This window comes from Myotis nattereri (genome assembly GCF_964212035.1).
Source record: "Myotis nattereri genome assembly, chromosome: 2".
Lineage (NCBI taxonomy): Eukaryota > Metazoa > Chordata > Mammalia > Chiroptera > Vespertilionidae > Myotis > Myotis nattereri.
Genome location: NC_138076.1, coordinates 87455841 through 87469224, shown reverse-complemented (window position 1 = coordinate 87469224; position 13384 = coordinate 87455841). Strand labels below are relative to the sequence as shown.

The window sequence follows — 13384 nt, the reverse complement described above, 5'->3', positions numbered from 1 at the left end:
ACATTTAAACACATGGAGGCTTAATAGTATGGTATTAAACAACGAATGGGTTACTAATGAGATCAACAAACAAATAAAAAAGTTCCTGGAAACAAATGAAAATGAACATACAACAACCCCAAATCTCTGGGACACAGCAAAAGCAGTCCTAAGAGAGAGGTTCATAGCCCTACAGGCCTACCTCAAAAAAACAAGAAAAATTAATAATAAACTAACCCTAAAACCTAGAGTTAGAAAGAGAACAAGAAAAAAATCCCAGAGTAAGTAGAAGGAATGAAATAATAAAAGATTAGAGCACAAATAAATGACATAGAGCAAAAAAAAAAAAAAATACAAATGATCAATGAAACCAAGAGCTGGTTCTTTGAAAAGATAAACAAGATTCATAAACCATTAGCCAGACTCATCAAGAAACAAAGAGAAAGGAGCGAAATAAATAAAATTAGATCTCAAACAGATACTCCAAAAATTTGTATGGAACCAAAAAAGACCTTGAATAGCTACAGCAATCTTGAGAAAGGAGAACAAAGTTAGAGGAATCAAAATACAAGATATACAATTATACTACAAAGCCACCATAATCAAAACAGCCTGGTACTAGCACAAGAACAGCTAATAGATCAATGCAACAGAACAGAAACCCCAGAAATCAACCCATTATGCTCAATTAATAATTGATAAAGGAAGCAAGAACGTACAATGGATTCAAGACAGTCTCTTAAATAAATGGTGTTGGGAAAATTGGACAGATACATAACCAAAAAAAAAAGAAAGTAGACCACCAACTTACACCATACAAGAATAAACTCAAAATGGATAAAAGACTTAAATATAAGTCATGAAAACATAAAAATCCTAGAAGAAACCATAGGCAGCAAAATCTCAGACATCTCTCACAGCAATATATTTACAGATACATCTTGTAGGGCAAAGGAAACTAAACAGAAAAAAAACACAACCCGGGCATGTGCCACAACCTGGAATTGAACCATGACCTGGTTTATAAGTTGCTGTGCAACTACTGAGTCATGCTGACCAGGCTGTACCACAGCTTTTTTATTCACTCATCTACTGAAATGCATGCACTTGGGCTGTTTCTAGGTCTTAGCAAATGTAAATTCTGCTGCTATGAACATAGGGGTGCATACATTCTTTCTGATTGGTGTTTTGGGTTTCTTAGGATATATTCCTAGAAGTGGGATCACTGGGTCAAATGGCAGTTCTATATTTAATTTTTTGTGGAAACTCCATATTGTTTTCCATAATGGCTGCACGAGTCTGCATTCTCACCAGCAGTGTGTTAGGGTTCCCTTTTCTCCACATCCTTGCCTGCACTTGCCTTTTGTTGATTTGTTGATGGTAGCCATTCTGACAGGTGTGAGGTGATACCTCACTGTCATTTTAATCTGCAGCTCTCTGATGATCAGTGACTTTGGGCATGTTTTCATACGTCTCTTTGCCATCTGTATGTGCACTTTCGAGAAGTGTCTATTTAGCTCCTTTGTCCATTTTTTAATTGGATTGTTTGTCTTCCTTTTGTTAAGTTGTATGAATTCCTTATATATTTTGGATATTAACCCCCTATCAGATATATTATTGCCAAATATGTTCTTCCATACAGTGGGCTACCTTTTCATTTTGTTGATGGTTTCTTTTGCTGTGCAGAAGCTTTTTCTTTTGATGTAGTCCTGGAGGCCCTTTATCTGACTTGGTTCATGCTTATCGCTATTCTGTACAAACATCTATTGTTAACACTTTGTGTTGCATTTATTTTTTGTTTTTAAATCATAATTGAGCTGCATGAATATGTCTTAAAAGACAAACTAAGTACATACTGAGGAAGTACTAAAAAGAAATTGATGAGATTGAGAAGTTTCCATAGAAAAATGTGATAGAATTTTAAGAGGCAGATATAAAGGTAGGGGGAACAGGCAGAGATAGAAAAAAAAAAAAAAAGGAAGAGACAATTTAAGTATTGGCAGTGAAAAACATATTTTCTCAAGTTTTAGGTCTTATACACAACAAAATTCATGATCCTTTTAATTTCCACTATCCTCTTGGCTTGAACCTACTTCAACCATCAATCCCATACACTTTTACTTTGTTAGAAACCCTACAAACTAGTTCAATCAACCCTTTGAACTTGGGTAAAGAGTGACAAAAAGGGTTGTTTGCAGTAATGATTCTAGAATAAATTTTCCTTTAGGCCAAAAGATCTTTTTATAGAAAATAAATACATTATATCAACATAAATTGCAAATGTTCATTTCTCAAACTGCAAAAGTTCTGTTCAATTCTAAAATTAAACAGAAAATTTATCATAACAGGCTTCAGAAGATTTCAAATGACAAAACTTTGGCTTTTTTTCATTAGCATAAATTGGAGATGGAAAATAATCTTGAAGAGCCACATCTCATCATGGCAAACATTTGCTGCATTCAAAATAAATAGAGTTTTGAAAATTTTTGTTACATTTTAAAATCTTACTTTTCCACACTTTCATTTAAATTTGAACAAATTTACTCTGCTTAAGTTTCATATATTCTATCATCCAATTTTTTTTCACATTATCTCACATAATTGGGGTTGTACCTGAATGTTATTTTAGGTACAACCCCAATTATAGCCATCAAACTTTTTAATCAAAGACTACTTGAAAGTTTTGATCAATTCCTCTTTGATTCTGGTCAAGGGCACATGCCCTGGTTACAGGCTCAATCCCCAGTAGTCATCAATGTCTCTCTTTCATCACTGGTGTTTCTATCTCCCTCTCCCTCTCTGAAATCAATAGAAATATATATTTTTTTAAAGAATGCTATAGAAATATAAACACTTTTTAAAATGTTTATTCTTCACAGTACAACAAAATATGAACAAATTCCTTCCTATATTATGAAACTCTTGGGTTAAGCAAAGAATGTTTCTTGCACAACCTGGTTTCAAAATTAAATATGTATTTTTAAATACAAAAAATGAAAGGTGACCCCTTGATTTGTGACCCCTAAGACTGAAAAAACAAACAAAAAACTGGCAGCTTCAGCATTCAGAGTATTCAAAGAATCAGAATCAGATACAGAAGCAGGAAGGGACCTTTGAGTAGTCCAGCTACCTCATTTTACAGCCAAAGATGCAGAAATTTAGAAAGGTCAAGTTATTGTATATTAAGTGTCTCTTAATTTTCTGCCTGTGTTCTTTTCACAACACTTTCACACTTCCCTGTTTAAATAAAAAAATAGATTTACATTTTATTACGTATATAATTATCTTACTTCATTAACAAAGAATCTGCACTAGCAACTATAGTCTAGATTTCTTCTACCCATAGAGAAAAACTTTCAAAATATTTCAGATTTCCAGATATTTCAGAGAAATGGTCTACAGGATTTTCTAATCCATTTCTTTAGAACTGTGGTTTCTTAACTATTTTTAGTCATGTCTTATTTGACAATCTCATCAAAGCCATGGACCCAAACCTTGGGGGAATGTATACAGGGGTTTCAGAGATTTCAAGCTTTTCAGGTGGAGAGTCTTTACACTAGATCAGTGGTTGGCAAACCGCGGCTCGCAAGCCACATGTGGCTCTTTGGCCCCTTGAGCATGGCTCTTCTACAAAATACCACATGCGGGCGCGCATGTACAGTGCAATTGAAACTTCGTGGCCCATGCGCAGAAGTCAGTTTTTGGCCTGGGCGAGTCTGTTTTGAAGAAGTGGCATTAGAAGTGGGGGGGTGTCGGTCCGTTGGGCAATGGGAGACGCAGCAAGGGGGAGGTGCGCGTGCGATTCATGCACGAGTTGAGTGAGCCAGTCAGTCAGCAGTCTCACTGTGCAGTGGTTAGTGGTTGTACTGTTGATATTTGGCTCTGTTTACTAATGAGTTTGCCGACCACTGCACTAGACTATCAAACTTGGCCTGGCATTAAACCAAATTGCCACATATAATTAGACTATCCTAATCTACCAATAAGTATGTTTTCCCAGAACCACACTTTGACATTGACTGCTTTTCTTGAATTGAGGGCCAATAAAAAATAGCATGTGTTCTGCTAGTAGAAAATAATCAACAGTGGTCATTGAATAGTTCATGTGTAAAGATTCACAATATATTTCTGAATTAAAGGAAAACAAGTTTTTCCCTTGACACTCTGGAATGTTTTATTTCAATGAATTAAAATTACATAATTCATTATGTTTTCCTTTTCTGTTTTGTGTCAAATGCAGCCTAGATTTTTATAACATCATTTTACACATTGCCCTTCCCATCCCTGTTGGCTTTTATTCTTTTGCTAATGTGTTATGAATGTGTGTTTAATTTTTTTTTTTTTTTGCTTTTTGGAAACATTTATTGTGTTCAAAATAAATAATTTTAGAATAGTGAATATGACTAATGTTTAAGAATCGTTTTTCCCAAAATTCTCATTTAAATTTTTAACTGTTCTACAATGACTTTCTTTTAAAATTTTTAAAATGTAGGTATTATTTACATACACTAAAATCCTAAAATCTTAAATGTTTATTAGTTCCATCTGTTTTTACAGTTTTAAAATTATAATCTGCTTTAAATTCTTTTTGAAAGCAAGAAGAGTATAAATAAATAAATAATTAGTTGATTCATTCATGAGTTGATCTGTGACAGAATGGCAGGAGGAAACTGGAAATGGGTTGGATTAGAAGTAAGGAGATAAGGCATTATAATAACCTTACAGAGGAGTGAACAGTATTAGTCCCAAAAGGTGGCAGTGGAAAAAAAGAGGGGTTATAATAAAACTCATATACTAACAAGACCAGTATAAAATATTAGAGAAAATAAAAATGGCTGAGGAGCCCAGTTTATACATTTATTTATCTATAGTGGGTATTCAATAAACATTATTTATTAATTCAACAAATATTATTATGAGCTTATTTTGAATCAGGTATAAACAAAATCAGATTTCTTGTCTCTTCAAAGCCACAGTTATAGCAGAAATTTAGTCAAGAAATCAGAAGTTACCCAAATCCTTAAACTTCTAATGGTTAATTAACAGAATACTACTGTTTCTCAAGTTGATAAAAATTAGTTTACAACTAAATGATTTATACCATTTACTGTAGTGATTAATAAAAACATCTACTTTATAGGCTAGCTGGTTATTTATCTGGTTTCCTGATATAATTAAAATTTGGAAAGTAATGAGTTACATAATGAGATTCACTAAATTTCAAATCAGCTGTATGTTATCATAACCCCTAAAAATTCTATACAAGAAGCAAATTGATTCAGACTTAACTTCAAAAATATACTAATCTCACATTAAATGAACAGTTTGGTCTGAGTCTATCAAATATAAAAGCACCACCTATTAATATATTCAATTCCCTGGATTTATTTAACTCTGTTTGTAAGTAGCTACTCTATATTTTTCAAATCTTAACCTAAAATTTTTTCAAGGTATCTAATTTCACTTTGGTCCCTTAATTAAATATCTCAAAAAAACAAAAACAAAAAACAAAAACAGCATTCAATAATCTTCCCTGTTGAAACAAACAGCCCTTCTACTATTGCTCTTCCTCCGTAGAGACAATTTATAACAAAATTCCGACTTATTGATATGATTAATTTATTAGCAAACATGTGAGTATCTACTAAGGTTCAAGCATCATGTAAGAGTTAGCTTGTAATAACAAAAAGCTTAATTTAACAAATAGTAATCTACCCATTTTTAAGCACCAATAAAACACACACACACACACACACACACACACACAATTGCAAATGAACATTTAAGTACATAAGCAGTTGAATAACAATATTAATACATGGAAGAATAATCTAATGTAGAATTTTAATTCTTTGAGAAAATGCCATATTCAAAATGAAAGTGGAAGTAAACAAGGCCAGGGTATATAAATGCTAATATTTAATATTTAATGACTAAAAAATAGATTATCAATTTGAAAGTAGATTACTAAAAAAACTATAAAAGATTTTTTGAGAATACAAGCTTATTAAATACCTACTCCTTTTTTTTCATTACTGTTTATTCAGCACACCTATACTACTTTTTCTATACCAATGCCATATGAAGATATTCAGTCATTTAAAGTTTTAAGTTTATTGATTATAAGTAATATTCATGTTTTTTACTTGATTACAAATTTTTCAGTCAAAACAATAAAAATAGATTATAATTCAAGAGGGATTTATCAACAAACAACAAAAGTTGCTGAACATGAAAGTGTAGCTCAAATTAAAAAGGTGCAAAATCAGCATAAAATATATTACTGCAACATATTATTTTTAATTTTTTTCACACATTTTTAAATTAGCTAAGTAGTTTATAAAGGAAAATAAATTGCTCTTAAATTCCCTAAATTTACTTAATTCATATCAAAAGGAAGAGTTTCAGTCCAAATGGAACCAAACTAGAAAATAACAACAGTAAAACAGAACTGTATCTAGCCTTTTCTGAAAAATGGTAATTTAAAATAAGAAAAACATGTGTATGTCCAGTAGTTGTGATATCTTCAGTCTTGAGAAAATAACATCTACATTCAACTATCCCCATCACACATATTTTCTTCGTCCAATTTCTTTGGGCTTTAAAAAATGAATAGACTTCAAATATAAATATATAGAGAAACCACTCATAGGAGCTTTTACATGAAGACAAATTTGAATCATATTCCAAAATATAGTTAATGTCATATTAAGAGGGAAAGGGGGGGGAGTGGGGGAATGAAATAAAATTCGTTTGAAAAGATACAATTTAATGTGTGCATAAGATTAATACTGCACAAAACAAACATTTTTAAATTTATTCTTTAGTGAAAGTGGTAATTTAAAAATAGAACTAGTGCCCTAAAATATTAATTCAATTTTATAGAAAAGAGCAAAGAATGTTAGAAAATTGTTTATCAAAAACTAAAGACATCTGGGATTGGAGCCATTCACAATCATACCAATTAAATTAAATCTTGAGGAACAATTATGGAAAACAGAAGCCAAGAGTGGCAAAACTACTGTTGGTCTCTCAATCAAATCCTTTATACGCCCGAAGATTAAATTGCTGTCTTTCAGTCATTATAGTTTTAAAAAATGCTTTATTAAGATATCACTAGCAATTTCAATTAAAATACTCATATATATTTTATTTCTAAAAAAAAAAAAGTCATATCCTAAACACAAAAGCAAACAAGAGAAAGAAGCTTAATACTGATTTTCTCTCTTTTTCAATTATTACTACCAGAAGAAAGAATAAAAGGAAAGAAAAGAAAGAAAACCCGAGAGGCGGTCATCCTAGAAGGCATTTCCGCATAAAAAGAGTTAACAACCAGACGACGCAGCTAAACAGTGACAAGCCTCCCAGGTATATCCTCAGCAGACACGTTTCCAGATTAAAGAGCTGCAAACAAACTGGGCTGAAACCTTTCTTTGTCCAAGCCCAGCCTCTTCCTCCTGTGATGTCATATTACAAATCTAGCAAGCCTTTATTTTTCACTTCAGAGAAAGTCCATCACACAATACAGCTGGCAACAGAGAAAAAGACCTCGTTCAGCAAGAGCGAACACGCTTAGGAATTTATTTCGGAGCATTTAAAAGACTCTTCTACTTACCACCACTTGGGATCCACTACCAGAATAACAAAAAGGAAAACTTCATTTTAAAAAAGCAAGAAGTAAGACCAAATTGTGAATGTTTAAGTCTCTGAAAGTCTGCATTGAAAAGCAAAATAAAATTGCTAACTTTAGCTTAAACATTCTGGAGCACAAAGAAACCTGAATTTTGGAATATCATCCAGACTACTGAAATACAAGTTTACCGGACAAGTAGACTTATTTCATCTTAGAACACGGCGTTTCTTTACCATCTACAATCCAATGGATTGGCTTCACTGACTGCATTTTTTAAAGGTTGCTCATCGGTTAACAAGCCCTGGATTCAAAGATTTTTTGGATACTAGAAAATGAGACTATTTTCCTGTTGAGGAACCAAGTGCAAGCTTTACAGCAACAAATTTCATGTTTCTTTTGGAGATTCTTGAGAGAAAGGAAATATTTGTAAGACCACCCAAAGATCCGAAGAATTTGCAAATACACTGGGGGTTTTTTAAGTGGTCAAAATCTGAATACCAAAGGAGCCTGCTGCCTTAAGGACTTCAACACAGTAAGCTGACCGTGCCTTTAGAATGGTAAGCAATAACAGCTCCCAATGCTCCTATGATGACTCCTTTAAGTACACTTTGTATGGGTGCATGTTTAGTATGGTGTTTGTGCTTGGGTTAATATCCAACTGTGTTGCCATATACATTTTCATTTGTACCCTCAAAGTGCGAAATGAAACTACAACGTACATGATTAACTTGGCAATGTCAGACTTGCTTTTTGTTTTTACTCTACCCTTCAGGATTTTTTACTTTGCAACACGGAATTGGCCATTTGGAGATTTACTTTGTAAAATTTCAGTGATGCTGTTTTATACCAACATGTATGGAAGCATTCTGTTCTTAACCTGCATTAGTGTAGATCGATTTCTGGCAATTGTTTACCCATTTAAGTCAAAGACCCTAAGAACCAAACGAAATGCAAAAATCGTTTGCATTGCTGTGTGGTTAACTGTGATGGGAGGAAGTGCACCAGCAGTTTTTTTTCAGTCTACCCACTCTCGGGGTAATAATACCTCAGAAGCCTGCTTTGAAAATTTTCCTGATGACACATGGAAAACTTATCTCTCACGGATTGTAATTTTCATTGAAATAGTTGGATTCTTTATTCCTCTAATTTTAAATGTAACTTGTTCTAGTATGGTGCTAAGAACTTTAAATAAACCTATTACCCTAAGTAGAAGTAAAATAAACAAAACTAAAGTTTTAAGAATGATTTTTGTACATTTGGTCATATTTTGTTTCTGTTTTGTGCCTTATAATATTAACCTTATTTTATATTCTCTTATGAGAACACAGATATTTGTTAACTGCTCAGCAGTGACAGCAGTAAGGACTATGTACCCAATCACTCTCTGCATTGCTGTTTCAAACTGCTGCTTTGACCCGATAGTTTACTACTTCACGTCAGACACAATTCAGAATTCTATAAAAATGAAAAACTGGTCTGCTAGGAGAAATGACTCAAGATGGTCGGAAGTTCAAGGCACAGAAAACTTTATTCATCATAACCTAGAAACCTTAAAAACTAAGATATTTGACAGTGAATCTACAATATAAGCTGCCTGGAATAAAACCAATGGAACTTCACTGGGACAGAACCTCCAAGTTCCTTCAACTGTGAAAAGTTTTCTTGAACGATTCTTTCTTCACCTCAAAAAGAAAATGAGCATGTGGACATTTTAAAGTTTTTAGTATTAAAAAAAAGTTGTATTCAATGTGTTAAGCATTAAAATGTATTCTATTCTTGTATACACTCCAATTTATTTTTCTTAGCCATTTTTGACTTGTACCTTCCTCTTCATTAAAAAAAATCCCTTAAAAAGTTGTTCAAAGTCTAAAAGTGTTTATGATTTAAATCATGTGGTGAGCATCTGTACTGTCTTTGAAGTTTTTAGTAATTTTATACTAAGTGATTTACAAATATTAAATGTTTTGTTTAAGTGATATTTTATTCAACATATATCTAATTTGTTTCATCTGAATTGAAACTACTTATCATGTTTCTTATACTATAATAACATAAATGAGAACAGAGGGTAATTTAAAATAATAAGTGTTTTTGGAGTATTTTTCCAAAAAGTAGCTAAAAATGACTTCTGTAGAATAATAGATACTATTTGAGGATCTTGAGCAGCTACACTTAAAGATAACATTAAGGATTTTGTATTTGCATACAATTCATAAAAAGCAGATGCTATCTAACTATGAAGTATAGCATGCTTTAAAATTACTATTTGATCCATTTTCTTGCTTTACTGGCACCCAATTTCAAAATGTTATATGCCACAAAAATTGAGGAGAAAACTAATTAAATGTTATTTTGCTAAATAAATGTTTAAAAAATAAAATTCTACTGAAGGTACATTTTCAATGTATATTTATGTCATGCTAAATAACTTGTATTTTAAGTATTTTAGATTAGTGAAGCACCATAAATAGTAAGATAGTAAAATACAATATTTGGCACTTAAAAAGTAATCAATTTGTGTGTTATTTCCCTTCCATCTTTTGATCAAAGCCAAATAAAGAATAGCTAAAAATATTATTTCAAGTTGCTAAAATGTTACTGTATGTCAAAATAATTCATGAAGTAAGGACATAGTTCCTTATATAAAAAGAAGTAAAACTAAAGAGCCAAATAACTAAATATAACTACATTTTCATTTCAGTAAATATAAAAATGGTATTGCTTTGAGCTATAATTTAGATATGATGCACCAACTACACTGAAACTGTTTCTTTTCCCAACATATCTTTATTTTCAAATTCAAGCAGTTCTCCAAAGTTAACTAAAAATATATATTTTTTTATTTGAAAATAAGGCACATAATTCATTTCAATTCAACATTTAACCTATCTGATTTTTACATCTTCCTCTTTCAAGAATACAACCTTGGACAAATACTCTTAAGATTTTAACTTGATTTTTTGCTCTTCTCTGGGTTTGTGATGCAATGATTTCAGAGGAATAATAGTCATTTTCTAGAGAAGTAAACTCATTTTCAATGAAATAACGGGGAAGGAAGGGATTTTCTTTAGGGAACCATGGTTTCCTTTAGATTAGGGTGGGAAATATTGGCAAGACAAAGCCCAAGAAATCATTTGGTCTGGCCCTGCCAAGGCCATTAGGCGTGAGTTAATTAAATATTTGACCAAAAATAGCAGGCTAATTTTTAAATTGGTAATTTTGTATGGCCCCTGAATGATGTTATAGATTTCCAAATGGCCTTTGGCAGAAAAGTGGTTCCTCACCCTGCTTTAGAAGGAAAACAAATTATTAAACAAACAAACAAAACGGCTAGGGAAGAAATTAAGCATGGTCCTTTATAGCCCAAAAGAAAGGATGTATGCTGTAAACATGTTTTCTTTAATTGACTCCTAAGTACCTTTATTTGATATCATGCTTTGGAAAACAAACACATTTAGCACTAAATATAGAGAGTGGGGCAAAAGTCAGTTTACAGTTGTGAGTGCACGAAACAGAGTTTATTCTTATATTATTAGTATAATATTAGTAATTATTGGATTATTTTTCATACATACAACTGTAAACCTATTTTTATCCCACTCTATATTTTTGAGTTGAAAAGCAACTAATAACTTACTGATGTGGAAGAAAGAGGTGGTAGTTTGTTAACAGATTTCTCAGAACTTTCCTTAGATTAAAGATCTGTGAGCAAGACAGCAAGATCTCAAAGCATAGCTATTACTTTAAAATGCAAGCCAATTAGCCATGGCCAGGTGACTCAGTTGGTTGGAGCATCATTCCATACACCAAAAGGTTTCGAGTTCAATTCCTGACTAGGCTTGCAAGTTCGATTCTTGGTCAAGGTGCATACAGGAGACAGTCAATAGATGTTTCTTTCCCCTTTTTCCTCCCTCTCTAAAAATCAATCAGAATGTGTCCTCAGGTGATGATTAAAAGAAAACAACAAAAAACACAAGCAAAATAGTTATCAGATAGTTGTTATTACTGCACTCAGTGGTGAAATTTTTATTGCCCTCTTGTCAACAGAAAGACGAATCAAAAGTTTTGTAAGATTCTTGACAAAGAAATATGTAACATAACAAGTATTATTTTTCACATTGAGAACTTCAAATTCTGCGCAAACCTTACCAACAGGGATAGAAGGAGTATTACAGTTATTTTCCTTTGTTAGAGTTGCACTTTAAGGTAAATTATATATTCCTTTCTGTTTCTCCTTTACCCAGAAAACTTATATTAATAAAACTGAGAATTTACTTTTTGTTTCCTTAAAGTGACAGTACCAAACCCTCCTTCCCCCCAAAAAATGGTGCCCACTGTTTTCAACATTTTTATAAAAGATTATTTAACTAATCTTCCTTTCCACATTAACTCCCTTCAAAGGAACAGAAGATGAGGACATTTCTGAAAAACAGCTTTCCAGACCCCTAATGATTAGTTCTGAACATAGAAATTACCTTTCCTGAGAAAATACAAGTAATTAGTTTACCAAAAGAATGTATGAAAATATATGCATTGTACATAATTTATCCAACAGAAAATTTAAAGAAACTGAAGATACTATTTTACCAAGGAGTTTTGACTTTATATTCTACATTCAAAATACTAAAAGCAAATTTGAGGTATAAATCCCAATTATAGGTATTGGTATTTAAAAAAATTAGTCATTCAGTTGAGGAATAGAAAATACAAAATGGAACATTAGCAAACTTGATCTCCACAACCGAGAAACATTTAATTTATGAAAGGTATGTCGCTAAGAAGAGACAGAAGCAATAGTTTTTTGGTCCTGCAATTCTGGACCTCTGATGAACCAGGCGATCTGATCTTTTGTCAAGATATTATGTTACTATTTCCTAGCAGAATCTTTACTACATCCCAACATCCAAACTACTTTAGTGCCTACATGCCAATCTAACCATTTGTCACAAAAGAAGAAAAATGTGACCTAGTGTGGTTGTTTATTCAGTTGTGAATTTTTATATAGAAAATTTTATAAACAGTGCTTATTAGTACATGAAGGTAGTCCCAAGGTAAATTGTTTTTTAAAAAGCTCTTTTCATCAGCTGGCCTGAGAACAAGTTTATCTATTTATAATATGAATTCTAAGAAATAAGTTCCAAGTCAAAAAGGACTAATGGACAGACCTAATGACACAGAACATATTTAAATCAACCCAAATATTTAATAACCAACAATATTTAATTAGCAAAATTTTCCAGAGATCAATATATACATAATCCTAAAACCACTAATTCTCAAATTTCTACGTTATCTTTCCTCATCTTTTTTACCTGATGTCTGCTACGCATTTTTGACAATTTTATAAAGTACAAAGAATATCATTTAAATAGGGCACTAGATCAGAATAATAAGATAATACAAAATTAACTCCAGGCAAACTTCTCTACCAAGCCTTTCCCTTTCTTCCCTCTCTGAAAAATATTTACTTCAATAACTGCTTAACAGGGTACAAAAGTATTTCCTTCATCACTTTCTGCAATGGCAGTGGCAAAAACAGAATCCAAAAGACAGGACCCCAGAAGTAGAGACAACTAATGAGTTTAATAATTAGTTTTCAAACTCAAAACCTGCTTTACTTTAGAAATTCACTCAAGCAGTTTTTGGAAATAATTAAAGGTTAAGTAAATATTATGAATAAAAGACAAATATGTATAATATACTTACAGCCAAGTTACAGTTAATACCTATAGGGTGAATGTGCAGAGTTCTATTATCTTCCCATCCAAATGG

The 13384-nt window shown here is 32.1% G+C and overlaps 2 protein-coding genes across 3 annotated transcripts in view; one reads left to right on the top strand and one right to left on the bottom strand.

Annotated features, from left to right (window-relative positions):
* Positions 1-13384, bottom strand: part of RB1 (RB transcriptional corepressor 1) — a gene marked incomplete at its 3' end in the record, with an annotated part of 218847 nt that overhangs the window by 54232 nt on the left and 151231 nt on the right. The gene's annotated exons all lie outside the window — the stretch shown is intronic.
* On the top strand, positions 6307-9470 carry LPAR6 (lysophosphatidic acid receptor 6). The gene has a single exon (XM_081082782.1). It carries the CDS (start codon positions 8167-8169, stop codon positions 9199-9201), a length of 1035 nt encoding a protein of 344 aa, XP_080938908.1. The 5' UTR covers positions 6307-8166; the 3' UTR covers positions 9202-9470.

Excerpts from the sequence above, each read along its gene's own strand:
- LPAR6 (XM_081082782.1), top strand. The coding sequence starts at position 8,167 with ATGGTAAGCAATAACAGCTCCCAATGCTCCTATGATGACTCCTTTAAG.